This window comes from Phalaenopsis equestris, unplaced genomic scaffold, assembly GCF_001263595.1.
Source record: "Phalaenopsis equestris unplaced genomic scaffold, ASM126359v1 Scaffold000002, whole genome shotgun sequence".
Lineage (NCBI taxonomy): Eukaryota > Viridiplantae > Streptophyta > Magnoliopsida > Asparagales > Orchidaceae > Phalaenopsis > Phalaenopsis equestris.
The window spans coordinates 61,045,239-61,071,538 of NW_018164444.1; the positions used below are offsets into that span (position 1 = coordinate 61,045,239).

The 26,300-nt window shown below is 35.9% G+C and overlaps 1 protein-coding gene across 4 annotated transcripts; it reads left to right on the forward strand.

Moving 5' to 3' along the window:
* Positions 1–1,090: 1,090 nt before the first annotated feature.
* On the forward strand, positions 1,091–25,244 carry LOC110039516 (protein NRT1/ PTR FAMILY 5.10-like). 4 transcript variants are annotated; one of them, XR_002295532.1, is made up of 6 exons: positions 1,091–1,408; positions 1,495–1,712; positions 19,879–20,417; positions 23,502–24,332; positions 24,425–24,544; positions 25,149–25,244. XR_002295532.1 is itself a non-coding variant. In XM_020744615.1 (5 exons), the coding sequence occupies exons 1-4, from the start codon at positions 1,192–1,194 to the stop codon at positions 24,313–24,315; spliced, it is 1,788 nt and encodes a 595-aa protein (XP_020600274.1). In that variant the 5' UTR covers positions 1,091–1,191; the 3' UTR covers positions 24,316–24,343; positions 24,425–24,637. The 4 variants fall into 4 exon arrangements, 3 of the variants coding, with proteins under 3 accessions (XP_020600274.1, XP_020600273.1, XP_020600275.1); XM_020744615.1 differs by lacking the exon at positions 25,149–25,244 and having other exon boundaries at positions 23,502–24,343; positions 24,425–24,637; XM_020744614.1 differs by lacking the exon at positions 25,149–25,244 and having other exon boundaries at positions 24,425–24,637.
* The last annotated feature ends 1,056 nt before the right edge of the window (positions 25,245–26,300 follow it).

Sequence of the window (26,300 nt, forward strand, 5' to 3'; positions counted from 1 at the left end):
CCCAACATACCCCTCACGGCCTTGAGGAAGTGATGAAGTGCGGCAAATGCAAAAGAACATGGTTATAGGAATCAAAAGTTGTTCTCCTAGAGAAAATAGCCTTCTAGCAGCCTCAAACCAAGGGCAGTCCACATAATACTGATGTGAAAAATGAGAAAGGTTAAAAAGCAGCAAGAAAAATAGCAGCAGATGATCAAATCTTTCAAACATGAAGTAAAAAAAGCTCACAAATAGTCATTGGGGATTAAATTTAAATTTTCCTTCCTTTTTTTTATTTTTTGGGTGGATTGCAAAACAAATTTTCTCAATCAACATGGCAACAGGGGTACCTTATAATAAGCTACTATATGAAGATTTACATACATACCACTCAAATGTTATGTAATTAGTATTTACATATCTAACACCTAAACCTCAATTTTTACGCACTTCACTCTACCAATGAATCAAAATTTTACTATTCAAAAATTAAAATAATTATATTTTTGAGGTGATAGAAGAAATTTGGTGGTATAAATAAAGAAATAAAATTTAGGTATTATATATCATATGTAAATATATTGAAATTGAGTGAGAAAATATTTTATGTTGTCCTTGTCATGCTGATTATTTTGCTTATTCATGCCAGTTTCTTATGTATTTAATTTTTATATTTATAACACTCTAAGTCTTTTTTAAATAATGAATATGTTGCGTGCAAGTGAAGTTGAAAATTAGGTGTTGGCTGTGTAAATATAGAAGATTTGTGTGTATATACATAAACTAATCATAAATAATTTACAAATTAATTAATTATTACAGTCACATGACATGGAGCTTGAATGTTCTTCCACTTCTTATAGAGAAAAAATTGAGTATGTAAGAATTATGTAGAGTTACGTACGTCAGGAGTTTATACGTACGTCAGGAGTTTATACAGAGGGTATTGATAGTTATATCTGTGTTATATCTCCTATAAGCTCTCTGTAACTTATCTATAAATTATTTGTAACCAATAAATATATAAAAATAGAAGCACATAATTTATTTATAAATAAGTTATAGAAAAATTAGAAGAGCCACGAGGGAATATTCTCTGAATGAAGGGCTGTGTAAGTAAGACAAATTTTACAGGGTGAGACAACTGAAAGTGATTTCTCAGGGTGAGACAACTGAACTCCCAACTTCAAACCAGATACGAGACTATCCCTAATGTCCAGCTCCGCCGCCGCCGGAACCAGTACGACGTCAGCTCAGCTTTACTCAGACTTTTTGCCTGAGCTCATGGATGGACTCATCCCTCTTCTTCCCTCCTCTCCACCCTCCCCTTCCACCGCCTCCATCGCCTTGGTCGGCGTCGTTGATTACCGCGGCAGCTCCGCCTACCGATCCTCCTCTGGTCGGTGGCCCGCCTCTCTTTTCATCATCGGTAACCAATTTCCTATCTTTATCTCCCCGATCACATTGCAAAAGTTCATTCGTTTCCTGATCTCTGATATTGCGACATCATCGCAGGGGTGGAGATTGCGGAGAGGTTTGCGTATTGCGGGGTTTCTTCCAACCTAATTACTTATCTTACTGGGCCACTTCAGGAGTCGATGGCGGCGGCGGCAGCTGGTGTGAATACTTGGTTGGGAGCGGCAATGATGTTGCCGCTTGCCGGAGCTTTCGTCGCCGATTCATATCTTGGACGTTACAGGACAATTGTGTTCGCTTCTCTGCTCTACATTTTGGTCGGCTCTTTTCTTCCTCTTCTTTTCTCTTATTTGTTTGATTAAACGACTGATGAGTAAAGAGTCTTTGGCTTTATTTGTTTTTTTGATTTTATGCACCTTTTGGAAAGGAAACATGAAGATGATTGAGTTGGGCAAATTTGTTGATGAACTATCAATGAGTTTTATTTTGGAGAAATGATGAACAATTCAATTTCTGAGTTTCAAATGCTGCATTTTTTTGCAATGACGTACGCATGTTTTATGCACTTGAAGAGTATTCTTTTCATCAGGCTAATTTGACTGTTTAGAGTCACATTATCGAGCAAATTAGTCTTTGCCATTTGGTGCATAATGGATGGTGGAGGAATTGCTATTGCATGTAGTTGTTACTGTTAGTATTTATACTTTTAAAATGATTGATATGGTCTTTACTGTCCAGGATTATGAAATTTAGGGATTAGCTTGCTAAGTTACGTGAAATATTGAAGAAAGCGAAGGGGTCTGTATATTGTGGGTTTAAAATAAAGGGTTTGGGCCAATGTTGGAGCTAGAATATATTCTTAGCTGGGGCATACAAATATTGTTTATATAGTAGTTTAAATTTTCTATAAATGATACAAAAGACTCTTAAATATTCAAACATCTTATTGAAATTCAACAGCATAATTATGTAGTGCAATATCTTTGTATTAAGCAAAAATCGTTCTGTCAATCTAATTAATTTGTTTTGTTGCTTGAAATTTTTAGTTTGAGCCTTGAGGGTAAGAGTTAAAAAGTAAAAGAGACTATGTGAAACATATGATTATAGTTTCATACACAGAAGAGAAATCTAGACATGAGATATTAAATTTATAGATTTGATTACTTTAGTGAAGGAGGTAAATGGGCTTTTCAGAAATTTTTTTCATTTCTAAGATAATGATGGTAGATGATTCTAGAAAATTGAGGATGCATTCAAGACTTTTCTTTATGCTTTCATGATTATTATTTACTTTAAAATAATTTAATACTGTGAGGATTGAATTGTTAGATCAAATTGAAGAAAAACTTGAGATTTTTCAAAAAATAGAAAATAAAATGCATGCTAAATCGTTTGGAAGGTAAGATGAATGGGCGAAAATGCTTGGGGAATGATAATACGGATGACAGATTAAGAAAAAATTAGTTCGATAAGCCTAAATATCTATCTGTTTTCTTCTTAGTTTTCTTTCGATCTCTCTCTTACCACTTCCAATTTCACTCAAATTACAAAACATAGCACAAAGATTATGATACCCAAATTGGTACCTAGCCATATATATCAAATCTAAGGGTGGTGTTGGTGGTTCAACAGGTGATTATTTTGGTTTGGCCATCACTATTCTCTAGTGAGTTGTCTTCATTTCACATAAATCAGGTAATAATTTCGACAAAAAAACTATTATATTAGGTTAGTTGGTTTTTTTATTACTTTTCTTATTTTTTTTGGTTTTTTGTACCCAATTAGGTCCACAATGGAGCCATTCTTGATTCTAAGGTGAATCAACCTTAATAAAGTGTGCTATCACTTCTACACATATTTGCCTTTCTAGGAAAGAAAAGGAGAAACTACCATATTGCTCGTCAAATGAGTGTTGACAAAATGAAAATGAAAAATATCAATTAATTAATTAATTTAAAATTCTTACCGAGTCCTTCCAAACACAATGTTTCTTTGTGCTAATTGCTATCGCCATCATATCCAAAAAACTCCACTTCTCTATCGTTCGTTTGTAGTTCGGTCACTCAGAACGACAAGCACGAAACTCCCATATTTGAGCAAATTCTTGACAAAAACCTTGCCCTCACCAGATTTCTTCCTTTGTCGCTCTTTCTAAACAGAAGCCTTAAAAAATTGAATGTATCACCGTTCCACCGAAGCCTCGTCTATCTTTCCTGTGCTCAAAATCAAAGTCGCACAAGCTTCGCCTTTGCTGTGTTGGGAGTCCTCCAAAGAATTCTCAATATCACCACAATATAGGATCACAGAATTTGAGAAAATCGGAACAAAAGTAAATAAAAAACATTTAAAGCAACCAGAAAAGCACGCAAAACGGGAAAAAATCACGAAGTCACACCACCACAAATTTCACTATGTAATTCATAATATTTTATAAAGGACTCACAAGCTTTTGCTCCATACTCACAAAAAGAAACTTACAGGACACTCCTCAATTTCTCTTCTTTGATTCGATGCGAACAATACATGCCAATATCCCATAAATCCTCATCTTTGACTTTTTTCTCATACGCAAGAAAGTTGTCGAAGAATACCAAAGGAAGACTCATCAAGCGACCAATGTTTACGCTCGAAAGATTAAAAATGAAAATTCCGAGTTAACTGTCGGGCGCTTAGGTGCCAATAGGCCAGCGGCTAAATGCTGGCTTCTCAGGTTTGCGCCCAGAAATGGATGCCTAGGCGTCGATAGACTAGCTTCTAAATGCTGGTCTCTTAGGAAATAAGACCAGTGTCTGGTTTATATCAGACGCATGAGAGCCTAAAACCGACGCATAGGCATCTGCTCTTCTATTGAGCGCCCATCAATGGGCGCTTGGGCTCCCAAAAGGCCGACGCATAGGCGCCCTATGCACTGGCCTCATGCCCATGGCTGAGACCAATGCGCCAGCCTACCTGCTGCTTGCTGCTATAATTGTTTCAGCTCTACATTATAGCCCAACAATCTCCCACTTCGAGATGAAGCACCAAACACCAGTCCGTTGTACTTGCACCTCTATCTGAATCGTCTTCATAGTTACGTATTGTGGTGTGACTTACCATCGATCTCAACCTTCATGAAACCCAACTGAAGCCAAGTATAGCTTCAGTTTTTCAACAGTCACCACCTTTGTCAACATATCCACAGGATTTTCAATTGTGCATCTTTTCCAGAAATAACTGTCTATTTTTTAGAGGAAATCAAATGAAATCATATCTGAGCTAGATGTGTTTTGTCTTGACATGAAAAGCAACATTCTTAGGAATATGAATCGTGCTTATACTATCAATGCAGAGCTTTTTAATCCCCTGCTCCTTACCCAATTCTGTCATGAAACTCTATAGCCAAATCATTTCCTTGCTAGCATCAGTAATAACAACATATTGGACATTCATAGTAGAAAGTACAATTATCTTCTACAACCTGGAAACTCAACTCACTGCTGTGCTCTCCAATGTGAAAATATAATCTGTTGTACTTTTCTTTTTTTTTTCCACTTCTCCTGCCAGATCTGAGTCGACGAATCCCTGTATATTGATCATTGTATTTCCATAACAAAGTGGTTTGTTGACTGTTCCCCTCAAATGCCTGGAAATCCAATTTACCACCTCCTAATAATGTCTGCTTGAATTGCTCATGTACCTGCTAACAACCCCGACTGCATATGCAATATCTGACCTGGTACAATTCATCGCACACATCAAAGTTTTAGCTGCTGAAGCATACGAAGTTCCCTCCATCTATGCTTTAGAGTTAGGCGAGATAGTTTGAAGTGATTATCTAAGTGAGTGCTAACTGATTTCGCTTCACTCATGTTGAACCTCTATAAGATCTTTTCAACATACTCTGCCTGAGATAACTTTAGTTTTCCTGCACTCCTGTCTCTGTTGATTCTCATCTCGAGGGTCTTCCTGGTTAGGCCTTAATCCTTCATCTCGAACTCACTTAATAACTGTTTCTTCAAGTACTTGATTTTCTCTGTATTTGCCCCTGTAATCAGCATGTCATTTACATACAAGAGAAGCATAATATAACAGTTACCAAAGTGTTTAATGAAACAACAGTAGTCTTGTCTGACACTTCAAATACCCATTTTCTGACATAAACCTGTCAAATCTCTTATACCACTGTCTCAGGGTCTGCTTCAAGCCATAGAGGCTGTTATTCAATCTGCAGACAAAACATTCTTTGTTGGAACCTTGTAATCTTGTGGTTGAACCATGTATAGCTCCTCTAGATCTCCATGTAAGAAAGTTGTCTTTACATCTATATGCTCCAGATGTAGATCGTCAACTGCTACCGGACTCAGTAAAACCCTGACAGTTGTCATCTTCACCACTTGGGAGAAGTTCTCTGTATAATCCACTCATTTCTTCCATTTGAAACCCTTCACAACAATTCTTGTCTTATAGTGCTTGGTACCATCTGACTCCTCTTTCAACATGTAGACTCACTTGTTGTGCTGTGTTTTTTTGCCATTTGGTAGTACCGTCAAATACCTAGTCTGATTTAACTCCAAATATTGCATTTCTTCATCAATGACATACTCCCACTTCCTTGAGTCTTCAACTTGAGTGGTCTCCTCAAAACATTCTGGTTCATTACTATCAGTAAGTAACAAATAATGTAAAGAAGTAGAATACCTGTGTACGGGTCGTGACACTCTGTTCAATCTTCTGACTTCTGTAGCAGACGACTGAGGAACTTTCAGTGCTCCTTCTGGTTGAGCACTTGTTCTTTTTCCATTTTTTGATCACCAATGTCATCTATCTCCATATCTGGATTCTTCAGAAGTAGTTGAAAGACTGTCCTGAATTCTAACCCTATCATTGTACATCTTCATCTTGTTGAGAGTGATGTCCGTGCTTCTGATGAATTTCTAATTCTGATAATTTCATAACTTATACTCAAACTCATCTGAGTTATATCCAATGAAGGTGCACTTGATAGATTTTGAGTCGAGTTTGCTTCTAGAACCTGCATCAACATGCACATATGCAAAACACCTAAATACTCTTAAATGAGATAAACATTTATTGTTGTCACTTCAAGCTTCTTCAGACAAGCCTTCTTCCAATGCTACTAACTGACTACTATTAATCAGATAAACCGCAGTGTTAACCACTTCAGCCCAAAACTGTTTCAGCAAACCTGCATGCAACCTCATGCTTCTAACACGCTGCGTGATTGTTCTGTCTGTACGCTCAACCACATCATTCTGCTGCATTGTCCTTGGGACAGTGAACTCATGTTTGGCCCCTCTGTATCACAGAAACTCCTGAACTTCTGATCACGATATTCACCTTCATTATTTGATCTGAGACATTTCAATTTCAAGCATGTTTCATTTTCTACCATAGTCTTCCATTTCTTAAACACTTCAAATACATTGGATTTCTACTTTAAGGAATAAACTCATATCTTTCTCGTGTGATTATCAATGAAAGTGATAAAATAACGAGAACCTTCAATAAATTGAATTCGAGTAGGACCCCCATATATTAGTATGTACTAACTCCAGTTTCTTTGATTTCACCACGCTCTTGGCGAAAGAAAATTTTTTTTGCTTGCCATAAATACAATCTTCACAAAAATCCAGATCAACTGATTTTAAATCCTGAAGTTTATTCTTTGAAAATAGGGACTTCATACCTTTCTCGCTCATATGACCAAGCTTACGGTGTGACAGACCTGCATTCGCCCTAGTTCCAAACACATCAATGAAATCAATCATTTCATTGATCAAATAAATGATGTCTTCTATGAAAATAGTTATAAGTCCTGACTTTGCTAGCTGGCTCACAGAGATAAGATTTTTCCTTCAAACTTGTGTCTGACTTCAGTAAACTTTCAGACTATTCCATTCGACAACTTGACATCATCATCACCTTTTCCTACTATACTGCAGGTCTTGTTATCTCCCTAATAAACCTTCTCTAGATTACTCTGAGTGTAGTTTTTGAATACTTATTTTTTCGGGCAAGCATGAAAAGAGATGCCTAAATCCACTATCTAAGATTCAATGCTGGCTAGTGATAACACCAGAGAGTCATTTTGGATTTCACTTGTGGAGACATTAGTAGAAAGATGACTTTCCTGTCCTTCATCACCTGTTTTTTTGGAGCTTTGCAATCCTTATTGAAATGCCCCTTCTTACCATAGTTCCAACATTCCTCTCTGCATAACTTGGGCTTTCTTCTCTTGGAATTGGATCTGCCTCTATCTATATTCCTGCCCAGATTACTTCCTCTATTAACAACATTCAACACAGAACATGAAGATTCACCATTTGCTGTTTTTCTACAAACTTTTTCATTCAGCATCAGGCCAACGATGTCATCGAAGTTCAACTTTGAAGTCCCTGAAGAATTATTCACTACCTTTACCAAACCATCCCAGCTTTACAATAAAGAAGATCGTATCACCAGTGCTCTAACCTCATCATCAAATTTATTCCTCATAGAACACAACGATTTTGTCACAGTACTGAAGTTATTGAGATGCTTTGTCGTTGATCTGTCTTCCGCCATCTTCATGTTGAATAATTTCTTGATTAGAAAGTTTTATTGGAAGCAGAAGGTTTTTCGTACATATTGGGCAGTGCCGCCATGAAATCCACCGTAGTTTTCTCATTCACAATGTTGAACGCAACATATGAGGAAAGTGTCAATCTGATCAAGTTCATCCTATTGAACTTCTCCATCTTGAACATTGCTTCTTCAGTCATTGCTGCCACTTGAATGGTACCCTACTCTGATACCAATTTTGTTGGGAATCATCCAAAGGATTCTCAATGTCACTGCAAAATAGGATCGTAGGATTCGAGAAAACCGGAATCAAAATAAATAAAAAACACAATCAAAGTAACCAGAAAAGCACACAAGGATTTTACGTGGAAAAAACCCGATAACTGGAAAAAACCATGGAGCCGCACTATTACAAATTTCATTATGTAATTCAAAATATTTTGCAAAGAACTCACAAGTTTCTTCTTCACACTCACATGAGGAGACTTACAGGACGCTCCACAATTTTCATTCTCTGATCCGACGCGAACAACACGCTGAGATTCTAGGAATCCTCCTCTTTGAATCTTCTCTCTTACACCAAAAAGTTGTCGAAGAATATTAAAGGAAGACTTAACAAACAACCAATCTTTCATGCTCGAAAATTGGCTTAAAATCAAAAGTCTCGAGTTAGGCGCCTAGACTTGGCTTCTAGGTGCTAAGCACTCTATATTTGCGCCCATAATTGGGCACATAGGCGCCAGTAGGCCGGCGCCTAAATGTTGGCTTTTCGGGTTTGCGCCCAAAAATGGGCGCTTAGGCGGCAATAGACCAACCCCCAAAGCCGATCGACTCTTTTGTCGAGCGCCCTTCAATGGGCTCTTAGGACCAAGGACCCAAATGGCCTGTGCACTGGCCTCACGCCTAGGACTGGCACCAATGTGCCAACCTACTTGTTCTTACTGTTAGAATTGCTTCGGCTCCACATTATAGCCCGACACGTTGTTATTACGAGGTTGCTCGTCTTTCCGGTTTAAAGAATCTCAGCTTGCTTCACTCCTTATTCTTGCCCTGCTTCTCCCTCCTTATGGCAAGAATCATAGAGAGCCGAAGCCGCTCTTACTTCCAGTTTAGTACCTCACCGGTCTGCACTGTTCACACTACTTTGGCTTTGCAGCAAGAACATGATCATGGCATACAAGGATCTTTGAAGCCCTCTTTTTCACTCTTCCTGTGTTGCACCACTTGCCTCTTCGTGCCTAACGCACGACCCAAAGTCATCGCCTCCTTCCACTTTTCATTTGCTGTCGCCCTCTGCTTCTCTTTGTCGTCTTGTGTTACTCTAGAATCCAAACTCCACTTCAATTTTTTGTACAAATTTATTAAAGGTTTAATTGGCATGCCTATTATTTTCTTTTTCCTTGTATTAATATAGTTTATTAGTGTGAGTACTCACTAGCTTGGTTAGCTTACTGTTGTTTTAAACTAAATTTTTTAATGTAACTACTTGATTAAAAAATGAGCAATAGAAGAAAAAATATGTATAGAAAATGCAGACAACTTATAATGAGGTAAATTTAATTGTATTATTTTAATTTAAATTCTTTAATAATTTTTCTATTTATTAAATATTAATTATAGAAATTGAATATAAAAAATTTAATTCCAACCATATGACCGTTTGTACCTACCTTGGTTAATTCCAAGCCCCATGTCGGGTCGTGAAAAAAGTGGTATCAGAGCCAAGTTTAGAATTAATTAATGTAACATCGATGAAAGAGCTACCAGAATAATTATAAGAATTTAAATAATAATAAAAATTAAAATTTAAAGTTAACTCATTAGTAGTTATATCCATTCAAGCAGAGATACACCGGAAAAGGGAGTCCGATAGAAAACAAGGAAGTACAACCTACTATAAATGTGAGCACGTGTCTTGACCTAGATAATGACGATCATGACTCACCTGAATTAGGAGTTCAGATCGCAGTGTATTGGAAGTTATACATTTGTTGTGTATAAGTACTTGAAGATATTGCAAAATTTATGTCTACCATCGTTTAAGTGAATTGAAGATTCAATTGAAGTAGAAAATTGACTGATGCGAATTGAGAAGATATTAGATGGTACGACCTATCGAATGAAAGAAGATTGTTGTTAGCTACATTTGTGCTGGATGAAAAAGCCGAAAGATGGTGGCATGAGCAACGTCAAGACGGACGTGGGGACATACCTAATATGATGATAAGTTGAGAGGATTTCTTGGAGCTATTGAGAGAGTGATTTGTATCCCTATCTGTTCGAAGAAAAATGCAAGACAAATTTATTAGATTGGTTCATGGAGAGAAAATAATCATGCAGTGTGAAACAAAATTCACAGCACTGTCAATTTATGCACCACAGTTGATCATTACTGCAATATAAATGTGCTATAAAATCCTTTTAGTATTAAATGATTCGATTAGACAACTATTGATGCATTTAGGCATCGATGAATACTCAATATTAGTGGAACGAGGTAGAAGTGACAATCGATTATTACCTCACTCATAAGCATAAGGAGACGCACAAGAGAAAGAATATTGATGAAGGAGAACATCTAGATCAGTTAGAGGGATCCAATTGCAAGAAGTCTAAGTTCAATTGAGGTGGATTCATTAGAGGTATGACTCAGAGTACTGTACTTATTTGTGCCAAATGCGGAAGAACATAAGGGTGAATACTTGATGGACTCTAACATATGCTACCGGTGTCGTCAGCCTAATCTTATAGTAAGATATTGTCCATCGCTTGGGCAGAAGAGCATTGAAGATTCGAAATCAGGTTGAGCTCCTTTATAGACGATTGCATATGGGCAGTGAAGGATAGAGTCTATAGCTTTAACTCCTACCCAAATTCAAACAAGGCAACCTATTCGACCTTGAGTTTATTCCATTACTCATAATGAGCCTAAAGTATCTGCTGCTGCTGATGAACATGGAGTCTAATGAGTTTGGCGTTTTCTTACATACAAGAGTGTTTTCCTAGCACATTTTCTTGCTTCAATATCTGTGTTATTTTAGATATATTGTTATCTTAATTTTGTTGATGAGAGGAATATTGTTGGGCAACCTTGTTTTAGGTCTTTACTTTATAGTGATTGCTTTTTATTTCAATGATTAACTCTTAGTTTTAATTATAAAATTTATGGATAGCTAAGGTTGATCTCTTTAATAAGAGATGACTTATGGTTTCTTTATAAATTTTGAGGATAATTTTTTATAAGCGAGGACGATTGTATACTTAAGGGAGTCGAACAGAGGGAGAGGAAGTGAACAAATCGGGAAATGAAATGGTACGTTTGTCCCATAAAGTGACATAATGTAGGGTGGCGAGGGCAAGATTGAGAGCAGAAGAAGAAGAAATGGAATTTGAGAGGTATCATACCGGAGATTCGATTGGAACGTCGAGGGCTTCGGCGATTGACGATGACGTCATCGAACAGCGGTAGGGTGGAAAAAATTTGCGTACATAAGACGTACGCAGAGTTGCGTACGTCTGTAACCTGCAAATTGGTTACAGGGAGGATTTTAGGAGGTTATAACCGCGTTATACCCCCTGTAACCTCCCTGTAGCCTACATGTACCTTCTAGTAAGTTCCGCGCTTCTGTTTTCATATATAGGTAAGTTATAGGAAGGTTACAGAGAGTTTACAGGGGGTATAACGTGGTTATAACCTCCTGAAATCCTCCCTGTAACATGTTTGCAGGTTACAGACGTACGTAGCTCTGCGACGTCTTATGTACGCAAATTTTTTCCGTGATGTTGGGGCTTGGTGAGGACGGTGAAACCGAAGGATGCGGCGTTGAGCGGGACTTCTGCTTGCGAGTAAGCGATGAGTATTGCATGTAGAGGGGGAAGACGAGGTTTTTCTCGTGGATTGGGGCTCTCGATCGAGATTTAAAAGTAATTTTTAATAATTATTATTAATTGATTTAATAAGAAAATTATATATATATATATATATTGTAATGTTAATAGAAAATTTTGTTTAATTAGGACTCTTGTTTTAGAATTTCAGCTTGGAGGGAAATAAAAGTAGGATAAGTGTGCGAACTAAAGGAGGAGGAAGATTGAGCTGAGCAAACTTTGATAAGGTAAGTTTTGGTCAATATTATAATTTAATTGATAAATTTTAATAGCAAAATAAAGTTAATTAAGATTTCATAAATTAAAAATGCTGGAAATTAATAATTAAATAATCTATTGTTAATAATTAATTAAAATAATATGAATAAATTAAATTTTAGTAATATGAATACTATGCTTATTATAGTCATCAATTTTAGAAAGTCAAGGTCAAGGCAAATTCAAAATCCAATAAATCGTCATCTAGGTGAGTACCATATTTTGGGTTGTGAATTTAGCTCAAAGATCGTTTATCGCTCGAAAATTGATTCGAATTTTTACTCAGATCGATATCAGATCGAAATAAACGAGTCGAACTACGAGCCAAAATTCTGGATCAAATTTTTTCTAGCCGACTTTAAGTCGACTTCGGCTCGACTCGAAACTATATTGTTAACAATTCTAATGATGTTAGGGCTGTGAATTTAGCGAATTTAACTTGAAGATCATTAATCGCTCGAAAATTGATTTGATTTTTGGCTCGGATCGAGATCAAATCAAAATAAACGAGCCGAGCTACGAGGCAAAATTTTGGATTGAACTTTTTTTGAGCCAATGTTGATCCGATCATGGCTCGACTCAAAATCAGATCATTAATAACCTTACTCATATTCTTATGCTATAGTAGTATTTTGCTTCTTCTCGATCAAATGCACTTACTATTATTGTTATATTTATAGCACTACATGCCTATTATTTATGATTATATTAAATTTTGTTTATATTGTTAAAGTGACATATATACTCAATATTGTTTAAATTATCATAGATATTGATTCATATATAAATATATTGACTGATATACAAATGAGAATGAAATGACCATTACTATATAATATTTTGTTATAGTATGTTTGCATTTGCATGTTTGATTTTAATCAAAAGTCACTCATCTATTGTGCTAGCAATAGAACATAATGGTACTCGTGCATGTAAAAGAATAAAAATATTGATATTGAAGTAATTTAACTGATACAATTTTTAGACGACATTGCTGTGACGGTTGTACAGTCATAGAACTAATATAGATATATTATTGATATAGTAAAATAAATTGGATAACATCGTAAGTAATCATATTCATAAACTATTAAATATTATATCGATTTATTAAAAGCTTAACTAACACGCATATTATTTTTTTTCTTTGTTTTACTGTAGTTTACGAGTGTGAGTATGCACAGACTTTGATTAACTCATTGTTATTTTAAACCACCTTTTCAGGTGTAATTATTTGATGAAAATATGAGCAACAGGAGAGAAAATATTTATAAAAGAGGTAGACAACCTGTAATGAGGTGAATTTAATCGTTCTGTTTTAATTTAATTTCTCTAATGACTATTTCATTTTTTATATGTTAGTTATTGAAAATGAATATAGAAAACTTAATTCTCATCGTCAGACTATTTGTACCTATTTTGGTTAATTTTAAGTCTTGGACCGTGTCATGACACTAAGATATTGTCTATAAAGGCAATCACAAAAGTTCCTAAAAATTGCATGAAAACCTTATTCATCAGATCCATGAAAATTGTTGGAGCATTAGTCAATCCAAATATCTTATCCTGAAAGCCACCATTGCTAAATCTTCTTTTTTAATTCTCAAGTGGTGATAGCATGATCTTAGATCACTTTAAAAAAATAAAAGCCCCTTCCAATTGATCGAATTAGTCATCAATCATCGACAGTGGGTCTTTATTTTTATTTATCAGCTTATTCAAGTCCATATAGTCCACATTCTGAAGCTCCCATTTTTCTTCACGAATAATGTCAGACTCTCCAAGGTGATGTACTAGATCTGATGAACCACTTATCTAGCAATTCTTGCAATTGACTTTTCAACTCTTATAACTCCTTGCTATTTTGTAGGTGGTCTTGGATATAGACTCAGAACCTAACTAGAGCTCAATAATAATATCAATCTTTCGCATTGGTGGTAGCTCTGATAAATTATCAAGAAAAAACTTATGGATAGTCTCTTACAACTAATATCACCCAATTATTTTTCTTTTTTAGAGGTTTCTATTAACAAGAAAACCTTAATTTCTATAATTCAATAATGTGAAAGTTCTCAAACATGTAACCATCATGGATTTCACTACTCTATCCCCACAACATTTAACCTCTACCTCCCCGTGTACATTTATTTCGACAATATTTTTATTACAATCAACTATGACAAAGTATTTAGACAACTAATTCATGCCTAAATTTACCTCAAATTCTACAAAAGGTAACATGATCAATTGTACATCAAAATCTTTTACACCAATCATGAACTTCACCTCACATATATGATTAACTTCCATAAAAATATCTCTCGACATTCTAACGAAAAATATCATAACATTAAGGTGTTATTCAATTGCGTCATTTTAGCCATTTTCTCAAATATGAAAGAATTTTATGCTTTTGAATAAAATAATAACCTTATTGGCCTATTCTAAAGATATATGATATCTATCATTAAGCTATTGCATTGAATATTTAAGAGTGACTTATTAATATATTTAAATTCTTACAAGATATTACGAATGATATGACATGCATGAATTCTGTTATAATTAAAGGTGAACTTAATTAAAATTTCTTATTTGCAAAACATACTTGTGATAACTTCAGAGGAGTTTTTAGCATTCTGCTGTGAAAGTGCATAAACACTGGGCTAGACATTCTACTGGGTTTGACTAGGATTTGGCACTAATCTCGAAGATTCAGCTATTCTCGGCATGTCAAAGCTCCTCCGAGGTGGTGCATCATTGCCTCTAGAATATGTCGGAGTCCTTTGTCCCAATCTAAGGCAATTTCTCACAATGTGTTCTGATTGGTAGCACCAAAATAAATGTTAGATCCAAAAAGACATTTACCTTTGTGTGGCCTCCCACAAACGTCATACTTTAAACAATATCACTTAATAGGAGCAGAATGGTCATTGATCTACAAACAACCGCAGATCAACTGTTTTCAAACAGTTGCCCAAAACAGTCAGTCAGCTTATCAGGATCAACTGTTGATCAACAGTTTATCAGGATAAGTTTTTTTTATACAGATAAACTCCAGCTGCCCCAAACAGACCCTAATTCAAGTTATTAGTATAATTTAATCACAAAGCAAATTAACAATAAATAGATAAATAATAAGAAACTACTTAATATAAAATTTTAAATAATTTAAATAATCAGCTGACAAACTTTTGAATAAATAATATATGTAATATATTGTTATATTAAAAATTATATATATTTTTTTTCTTTTTTTATCGAGCCATTTCGAGCCGAACACGAGCGAACAAACTGTTGGTCGTGTTCGACTAGTTTACATTTCGAGCTTAAAAATTTGTTCGTGTTCGGCTCGTTAGGCTTAACGAACGAGCCAAACACGAGCTGCTTAACGAGCCGAACACGAGCTGTTCACGAACAACGAGCCAAATTGACAGCCCTGTTTCTGACTTCAGACTGGCTGCCAACAATGCCAAATCTGACCTTGTTAGCACCTATATTTCCTGACTGGAAGGACTCTTTGCCCTGAGAACCTTGAGAAAACCTGAATCCTTCTAAATTTCTTCTTTTTTGAAATCCCTCCTCTGAGTTGCTTTTAATTCAAACTTAATCCTCATGACCTTCTATCAAAACAAAATAATCATCAATTCCAAGAGGAATCAATGGTTGTCTATTCATATTTTTCAATCCAGACAAAAAACTGCGGCACTCCTTTGCATTTGGAATCAACTGTGATGCATATCTTGAAAGCATAGAAAATTTAGCTTCATACTGCATAATATATTGATCTTCCCGCACCACTTTAATGAATTTATCTTGCATTTGCCTTTTAACTGAAAGTAGTACAAACTAGTCTCTAAAAGTATTCATGAACTTGTCCCACTGCAGCATGTGGATTGGCTCTACCCCCAAATTTCTCCTACAATTGTTTTCGGTACAATCTCTCCACTTGTCCTTTTATGACAAAAGTGAGAAGTGCAACTCTCATCTTTGTTGGACTAAACAACCTATTTTGAATCTTTTCTACTCTTACCAACCACTGGACTTCCTTCAGCAGAAAAGTGTGTGACCTCATATCCTAAAATAGTTTCAAATATTTGTTCATCCGGCCTCCCCCACTAGAACTGACCTGAGTATGAGACTTCTTAATCTGCAGTCATCATCTCAGCAAAAGTATATGCATTCACAGTGATCTTTAGTGGTGTATCAATTTCTACCACATCATCTCTAGCTTCTTCCCCTTGATTTTTCATTTTTCTAAAATAACATAAGAAAGATTATAATTAGACAAAATTTAATCTTTTATTAATATTATTTATGAATTAATTTAATCAACCTAATGACTCTTTTTATCATGGTTCAATCTGATTGATTTGATACAACTTTTATGAAGACCCGATATGATGTCTTAACATTAACTAATGATGCGTTTGGGGAAGCTTTTTTTGCTGCGGTACGACATGATCGTACTTCAGTGCATTTGCTTTCTGTGGCGTGGGTGTGTTTATTTAAGTGCACCCCTCGTTATCAAGATATCTCCTCTTTGTTGGCCTCATCCTAAGGCATTCAAAGTTTCATGGGTTAATAAGATATTGGGGATACTTTGTTGTTTTTTGGTTCCTTTGAGTAGTTCTTTTAGGTGGTAATTTTCTATCTCTAAATTTTTGCGTTATACTTTGTGGTTTGTGGTTCCTTTGAGAGTTTCTTTGGAGAAGAATTTTTCTCGTACAATTGATCATCTGCATTTCAAAATTAATATTATGTTGGTATTAATTATTATTTTTAATAGTTTTAATTTTAATTTTGATTGTTGTGTTACCCACTATTAAATAAGATGTTAGTTCTTGGTGTAATATTTGAATTTATGAGTTTTTTGGGATTTTGAATGTAATTTTTTTTTCATGTGAGTTATTCAACCTAAACTGATTCTATTATAATAACACAACAATACACGTGCAAAAAAATCTTTTTATCATAAACAATTGTTGCACAGTTGTTCAAAATAAATAGACACATAACTTTCTCGCAGTAGTTATGCGCAATAGTTTATGCCCAACAGCTTTCTTGGGCAGATGTTGTGCAGTAGCTTTTTAAAAAGGTGTCGTTGCCCCAAACATACTCTTAAGTCAGGAATTGCGGTTAGACGGTATTAATGTTTTATTTACTTTCCACATATTTTCCTAAATTCCAATATATAGTCAATAAGAAACAACAAATTACACTACACAGAAATCAAAACATACAGAAATAATCATATAGTTTGCAGACAATATCTCATTCTAATGTATAACATTATTTCATTAATTAAAAAAAATATACAAAAGAAAATTACAATCACATCACAACATAATACATATCAGCTATAGTCTCCTCATGTAAACTAAATTTCTCCTCTCAGACGTATCAATCTTCAAATTTTTCTGAAAGAATCAATTAAATTAAGAAGCAAGCTTTCACGACTTAATAAGCAGTTACACCATTATCACGTATTAAATTCATATGCAAATGCTATGCATAAAAGTCCCAAAGTTATGTAATTTATAAATAAAATCAAATTGTAAGCTTTCATTTTTAAATTTACCATTCTCGTTTCAATTCAACGATTTATCATTTATAACATCTTTAAGAAGTCATATTAGATTTATCGTCATATATGAAGTTATCTTTAAAATTATACTCGTAGATACCTTAATAAATTTGCACTTGAATGCGCAACTTTACATTTTCTATTTCATTTACCGTGCACGGGTACATTGCATCCTCTGTCAGTTCCATTTGGGGGTAATTTTGGTTGACTTAATCATTTATATTTCATTTCTTTTAATTTTCTCCATTTAAAGATATTGAACAATCATTTTCCCTTTTCTTCATTTCATTTTCTTTAATTCTTATGTTCTCAATATGCATGTAATTATAAAAATAATTATCTAAAGCATTAAAAAATTCTTATTAAATAAACATTAATTTAATACATATAAGAAAATATGCCTGTTATAGGGATATGAGATTTTATTAAAAAGAAATGGGAGCTTTAACCCCATTGCCATTTGCAAGTTATTGGATATTTCATCTATCCTTAATTTCAATATGCTAAAAACAAATCTATCAACTTTGAGATCAAGTTGAGGCTACAACATTGCCTGGATAGATTAATTGCTAACTTAAATGAGAGAAAAGTTATTTAAATGCAACTCTTTTTATTAGGAATAAGAAAGAGTTCTTGCCTACAACAAATAGAAGATGGTATTATAAAACATTCAAGTAATTTTCATTATTTAATGTGTAGAAAATAGAATTAAATTCTAAAATTCTATGTTCTTATTAACCATTCTCTTTTACATATAGTTGAATGGTGGATTTAGTTTGGTGATGGTACTTTTTAGCTATAATATTTTGTTGGTATTAATACTTGCATGCTTGTTATCTAAATGTGATCATAATTGGAGCACATATAATCAAGTTCACAAAAAATGAGAAGTCGTCTGACCACCTTAAAGTTGAATTCCTTCTTGTACATCATGTATAATAGAAGATTGAAGGATAAAAAAATTGAAGAAAAAGGGTTTGGAGAATGATGAATACCCCCGACATTGTGAAGATATGTCATCACATGATGAGTGATTTGTAAGTGGCAATAATATCCATCTGAGTTAAATAAGAATATTTGATCATTTATTTCTTTAATAGAGACAAAAACAAAGCTGGGCCATCAAGCACATGACGCCATACTACTTAAAAGAGAAGCGAAATATGATTTAGGTTGTAAAAGTAAAAGAAAAATGGGAGAACTTAGACTAAACTAAAAACTTCAATGAAGACCCCCAGATGATGAGTGTTAAGGGCTTTTGATTATTTATTATACTCTTATTTAAAATTATGGATCTTATTGTGTTGAACTATAGGAGTTAGAGAAATCTATTATACTAAACCCATCTTATATCTTTGATCTTTTATGTTATTTTCATTTGATATTTTATGTTAGTTTGATTAGATTGTATTTACGTTATACTTTTATTTTTGGCAAGTTATTACATGTACACAATTTTTAATGAGAGTTTTTAGTTAATCGATCATTCCTATTTAATTATACATTGCTGCAAAAAGAATGAATTATTTTCTTTATCTTTATTTTCTTTTCCTGGTTTGAATGTGGTGTGCTCAAAGAAAAATACGTTAACTTTCAGGTTTTATGGAACTCATTTTTTTGTACAAAATTGTGCAGTTTGTGAAAATCTATTTTTCATTGCATGTGAAAGTAATTGGTTGTTGAAAATTCACAAGTTGTACTTGGTCAGTTTGATTTTGTGAATGTTCAGTGGGAGCTTTCTCTTCATCTTTGAACATGCAAAAGAAAAGTTCAATCATATTTTTATATGCTGAATATAGGAGTCATCAACAAATTATGTACATATCCATTCGCCTTGCTGTGGCTTCTGCAGAATTATCTTACGCTCTAGCTACTTAAATCATATGAATACTCCAGTAAGAAACTATTTTTTATCAGATTTTATAGAAATTTCAATGTTATTATATACTGCTATAAGCATAGAAATTTTTTTTCCGTACCACATTGTCACAAGGGCAAAGTCTGTCGTGTCAAGAACTATTTGGATTACAATAACCCTCAGATATTCACCATAACCCCGTTTCAGTACAATAAACTAAGAAAAATGGAACATCATACAGTTGAAACTAGCATTAAGTTTTGCAGATTATTTTCTAATAGTGATTTTAGATACCTTCTCAATATATTTGCTTAAATGGATGGAGTTTCAGGGCTTAGGTCTGTTGACCCTATCGTCTGTGTTGCCAAGCCTTTGTTCACCAAAGTGTTCTATAGATGATCACAAGGCATGCAGGCCAAATTATTTCCAAGTGGGCTTCTTCTACTTCAGTCTATACCTTGTTGCACTTGCTCAAGGTGGCCACAAGCCTTGCACACAAGCATTTGGCGCTGATCAGTTTGATGAGAAGGACCCTGAAGAGAGCCTCTCAAGGAGCTCATTTTTTAACTGGTGGTATTGTGGCTTATGCCTCAGCATGGCATTGACGATTATACTCTTAAATTATGTGCAAGATAATATTAGCTGGGCCCTTGGATTTGGGATACCATTTTTTGCCATGGGACTTGCTCTCATCTTGTTCTTTCTTGGGACCAAGACATATCGTTTCTACCAATTGGGAGGTGAAAGCCCATTTCTTAGAATTGGGAAATCATTGCTTGCAATTGTTAAAAGTTGGATAGTATCTTCTCAGGCATTAAAGGGGATATGGACGCCCGCATCTTATGAAGATGCAGGAATTGATCTTACCATGTAAGGAAGATTCTGCTGAAATGGTTTTCTCACACATCTTTTTTTTTTTTTTTTTGTAATAGCTTTTCTTTCTTCCTTTTCATTCTTGGAAGCTCTGGATTTCCCCTTTTCAAGTTCAGTTGGATCTCTTCTTAGAATCATAAGATGAAATCTGTGAACTCTATCTCCCTCTGCCAACTTTGGATGTCAATCATATAGTTTTTCCTTTCCAGTTGCTGGTTTTCTATTTCTTTTGTTTTTGGTAGATGCTTGCCTGAACTTCTGCATTATAATGTGCTTCTTTACATCCTATATCACCCCAATTTTTACATTTTTTTTTCAAATAAAAACTATTTATGACACGGGGCGGGATGCACTCCCCCGATCGTTGCCTGACGTGGGAAGTCCCCCATTTTCATGTCAAATTTCTGAGAAAATAGGATGAATACTAAATAGACTCGATTGCCTTTTCCCTTTGCTTTCATTCCATTAAATAACAATCTTACAATCTATTTTAGGTACAAAATAAAGTGCATATAATCTATTTTAGGTAACTTAAAAATGCATATTCCTAATCTAAATATTCAGCTAAAAGTGAAATAACTCGGAATAAAGATATTGGAATAAGGTAACTCCTAATCCTAATTTAGCTGTCTGATTGTCGTTCTTCCTGATTGACATCTTCCTCAAATTGATGCTGACTGATCAGAAAGTATCAATTTGCTAACATGAAGCTGATAACATTTTCGGTACCAAAAATCCTCAAGCTGCTGAAGCTAAGAGTGCCAAAGCCTGAGAATGTCGAAGCCTGAGAGTGTCGAAGCCTGAAAGTGCCGAAGTCTGAGAGTGTCGAAGCCCGAGAGGCTGAAGCCTGAGATTGCCAAAGCCTAAAAGTGTCGAAGTCCAAAAGGCCGAAGCCTGATAGTGCCGAAGCCTGAGATTGTCGAAGCTCAAGAGTGCCGAAGCCCGAGAGGCCAAAGCTCGAGAGTGTCGAGCCCAATAATGGTGAAGCTCAAGAGTGTCGAAACCCAGAGCCGAAGCAGACGAACGATGCGTAAAAAGCAGTCAATGATGCCACAGAAGCGGCAATGCCTACTGAAGAAGATCAGAATCGGACGAATGATGATACAAACATAACATCCTTGTTCAACCCAAGGATCCTTAATTTTCACAATGAATGGATTTTGCACTTTAGAATAAGTACCATCTCTTGGCGAGCAGACCTACGACATTTATCTGCCTGTCGAGCAAGTCTGATCTTCTTCAAGTTATAATTTTTAGTCACCTTGTTCTTTCAACAATGGGACATTGTGCTTTTCGATACCTTTTCACGAAGTACCGTCCAATAGTGTGCGGAAGATAAGTAACATCGCATTGTCGTCAATGGGACCGCAGGAGCAGTAACCGCCATGGATGGGAATCGAGGCTCGCGGAGGAGAGAGGCACAGTTGTGGCATTAGAGAAACCCTAGTCGGAAAAACGTTGTGCTCCAGATCTTATGTGAAATCTCGTAGGTAGCTTGATCGTGAGGGCTCTTCAAAACGAATCCTCGGCCCGATCCCATCTTGGTGGCAGCGTTGCGGTACTTCTTTTTGAGTCGGCATTGTTTCTCCGTGATCTGGTTCTTATTGAAATCGAACTGTAGCCGAGGCCGGATCTCGTTGAAGAAGGGTCCTGTGTCATGCTGGTAGTTGGTGTGCGTCGTTCCCCTCTTCAACGTAAACTCCAAAAATCCCTGCAAGACCTTCATCCCGTCTGTGTGAGTTCACGGCTTCTGAAACATCCTCCGGGATTCCTCTCCTTCACTTGTATTGGCGATTTGTTGATGGATGTAGTCGCTGATGCCGATCATTTCCTCCTTATCAGTGACTTCGTCGTCTCCTGCGGCGGGATCGTCCTCTCCGGCGAAAGGCATGGTTGTGGTGCGGGGTTTTAGACAAAGCAGACGAGCGAGAATCAAGGCAAAGAAATAATTCCTCCCTTCCTGTAAGAAAATGCCGGCGAGAAGGGAGACTTGACGTTCCTCCAATAACTACTGGTGGTTAGGGGAAAAACTTGGCTCTGATACCATGTCAAATTTTTGAGAAAATAGGATGAATATTGAATAGGCTCGATTGCCTTTTCCCTTTGCTTTCATTCCATTAAATAACAATCTTACAATCTATTTTAGATACAAAATAAAGTGCATATAATCTATTTTAGGTAACTTAATAATACATATTTCTAATCTAAATATTCAGCTAAAAGGGAAATAACTCAAAATAAAGATATTGGAAATAAGGAAGTTCCTACTCCTAATTTAGTTGTTTGATTTTCGTCCTTCCTGATTGACATGTCATACCTAGATCAAACCGATCTAGGTTTTATTTAGTTCTATGGAGTCAGCCGGTCCTCATGGATCACTCCTACTTTTCATGTTATTCTATATGTGTTTCTGATATTGTGGAGTTAGTTTTTGCGTGAATTTCTATCGAGACAGCCGCCAATGTCTATTTTTTCTCTTCAAAGGCTGTATTCGAGGGAACAAGTGGTGCTCTGCTGTATATGACTCTCGAGGTGGTGATTTATCATTCCCATCGCTTCCAGTTGCATTTCATTCTTCTCTACTGCAGCCGCCCTGGAACAGCAGCTATTGTTTTTTCCTGCAGTTTTTCAATTCCAGCTAGCTGTTCTCGCAGCTGCCACTTCAGACAGCCGTCCTCTTGCTGTCCTGCAGTCCCCTGCATTCCCCGTCGTTGTCGCCGACATTTCCCTTCTTGCAGCGGCCTAGAAATGGTAGTTCCTGGTTCTCTGCTGTTCCAGCCACCCAGCCATCTATTTCTATCATTCTAGCTGCCGCGTTCCTCCTCCCATGCTGCCACAACCCAGGACAGGTCTCCCAGCTGTTTCCCAACGGTCCAGCCTCCTCTTTATTGCTGCCCCTGCACCTGCTTAGTTTGAATTTGTTGTGTCGTGCTTAGTTTGAATTTGTTGTGGTGTGTTTGTTGCTATTTCTATTTCTGTTTGTGAGATTGTATTTTCATATTTGAGTTCAGCAATAATATTTGATTTTCTTATTATGCTTGAGTTAACTCGGGTATCATTTTATGAATCCATTTTATATAGATTTGTGAAAAATGAGGCGCCGGATGTAATCCAAATAGAAGAAGCCAGGAGAGTGCTTCGGTTAGTACCAATATGGGCAATATGCTTAATATATGCTATAGTAGTTGCACAGTCATCAACCCTATTCACTAAGCAAGGGAGCACCATGGACCGGAGAATCGGTTCGAGCTTCCAGGTTCCACCTGCAGCCTTGCAGAGCTTCATTTACATCTCTATTGTTGTTTTCCTTCCAATCTATGATCGAATCCTAGTTCCTGTGTCCAGAAAATTTTCCAGGATTCCTACAGGATTGACGCAACTCCAAAGGATTGGCATTGGACTGATTGTCTCACTAGTATCCATGGCAATAGCTGCTCTAGTTGAGGCCAAGAGATTGAAAACAGCAATAGAATATGGGCTGATTGATCAACCAACGACAACAATTCCGATGAGTCTGCTGTGGTTAGCCCCTCAATACATTTTCTATGGCATTGCAGAGGTGTTTGCCATTGTAGGCTTGCAGGAGTTCTTCTACGATCAGGTTCCTGATGCATCGAGGAGTCTTGGGCTTGGTCTCTACCTTAGCATCTTTGGTTTTGGAAGCTTCCTTAGTAGCTTCCTCATAGCTGTCATTGACAGGGTAACTAGTAAGAGCGGAGAGAGCTGGTTCTCTGATAATCTGAACCGTGCTCATCTTGATTACTTCTACTGGCTTCTTGCTGGTCTCAGCTCTGTAGGACTGCTATTCTACCTGCACTTTGCACGATTTTATGAATACAAGAAGAAGCAAAATTTCTTCAGAAGAAATTTGATGTCATCCAGCGATGTTATATAAGATGTGAAGCATGGAAGGTATTTATGAGGTTTGGATTTTGTTTTTGCATTGAATTTTCTTCAGATGGCTGTATTCATGCTGTACGGTGTTAATTATGGAAATTTTACAGTTCTGAGGTCTGCATTTCTAATTACTTGGGGTCATCATCTCCTTCAGAAAGCAAGATAACTGCTGCTTGAAGCTTTGTATTTAATATTGAATCACTTGAAGATCATGGGAAATCATTAAGGTAATTAAGTGATTTACCATATTTATTAAAATTTTGATACTTTACTGTTTGTCCTCTTTTTTATTCCATAGAGTTTATTTGTTAAATTTTGTTGAGAGCTGAATTAGTTTTGAATTTTTTTGTTGGCATATATTTAATTCCTTTTCAAATTCAAATTAATTCCTCACATGGTCAACATGGTTGATTGTATTTACACTTTACATGTTATGGCTCATTCGATCCAAAGATCAAATGGCTTTTATTAACACATGGCATAAGACAACTTGGTTGAATCAATAATTATGTAACTAGATTATAGCCTTCCGTTCTATTCCATGGGAATGGATTGTGTTTTGGTTGTATTTGACCTACAGGCAGGGACCATTCATGTCAATCCCTTTAATCAGTAGTGATCTTATTGTTTGGCCAGCAACATTAATAGTGTATTGCATTCTTAATACAGGAATTTTAGAAATTTAATCTTTTGTTTCGAAGGAATTGAAATTCAATATAAACTAGCATTGTATTTGAATTTCAATTCTTAGTTCATTTTCCATGAATTCGAAATTCAATTGATCTGGTCGAATTTAAAACACACCAATTAATATATTGTTGGTTTATGGAGCCGAAGCACCCACACAAAACATCTGACGATTAAGCAACGGATTGTGCGTGCTTAAGCTCTCACTGGGCGTAGAAAGAGCACCGAATGCAGCATTTGCGCTGGGTTGTGGGCACTGAAAGAGAAGGGGCTCGCATAAGCACCCAATATTGGGCGTCGGTCCAATAAGCTTGGTGTTTAGGCTCCCAGAGCAGTTGGCACTTAACTTTTTGGTTTTAAGACCAATATCAAGTGGCGAAATGTGTGCTTCCTATGTGAGTTCTTCGACAAGTTCATGGTGAATGAGAGAAGTGTCGAAGAGAAGGATTTATGTGATCACAATGCGCGTTTCTTGCTTTCGATCGAAACAAGATTAGTTTGGTGCGAGTTCTTATATGTTTTCTAGAGTGTGGAGAGGAAATTAAGTGTGTTTACTGTAAACTCTCTTATTTTCATTGTGAAAGTTTTTTGGCGGTGTGCCTCTATGATTTTTTCTTATTATCGGGGTTTTCCTCGCTAAAGTCATATGTCCTTTTCTGGTTTGCTTTGTTGTGCTTTTATTCGTAAGTTTGTTCCTTTTTTTTTTGAATCTATACGATTATCTTTCGTGGTGTGATTTAGATTTCTAATTGAGTCTAAAGCTTCAGTGAATTTTGGGAAGGGAATTCTTCAAAGAGCTCTGTTTTCTCCCAACAATGTGATATTAGAGCGATGTTTAATTTGAGTGGGAGCAATGACCGATGATGCAAGGTTCAATGTGGAGAAGTTCAATGAAACAAACTTTGCATTTTGGAAGATGTAAATAGAAGATTTGTTGTATCAAAAAAGCTATACTTGCAACTACAAGGAATTACAAGAAAGCCTGGGTCCATGCCTATGGAAGAATGACAAGTATTAGATCAAACAGTACTTGGTTTGATCAGGCTGCACTTTCTTCATTTGTTGCGTTCAACATGGTAAATGAGAAAAATATGGTGGATCTCATGTCGGAACTGGCGAAGATGTATGAAAACCATTTATTTCCAATAAGGTTTTTCTGAAGCAGTTATTTAACATGAAGATAGTGGAAGACAGTTCAGTAGTAGAACATCTGAACAATTTCAATACTATGACAAGTTGGTTTTGTTATGTGGGGATCAATTTTGATGACTAAGTTAGAGCACTGGTAATATTATC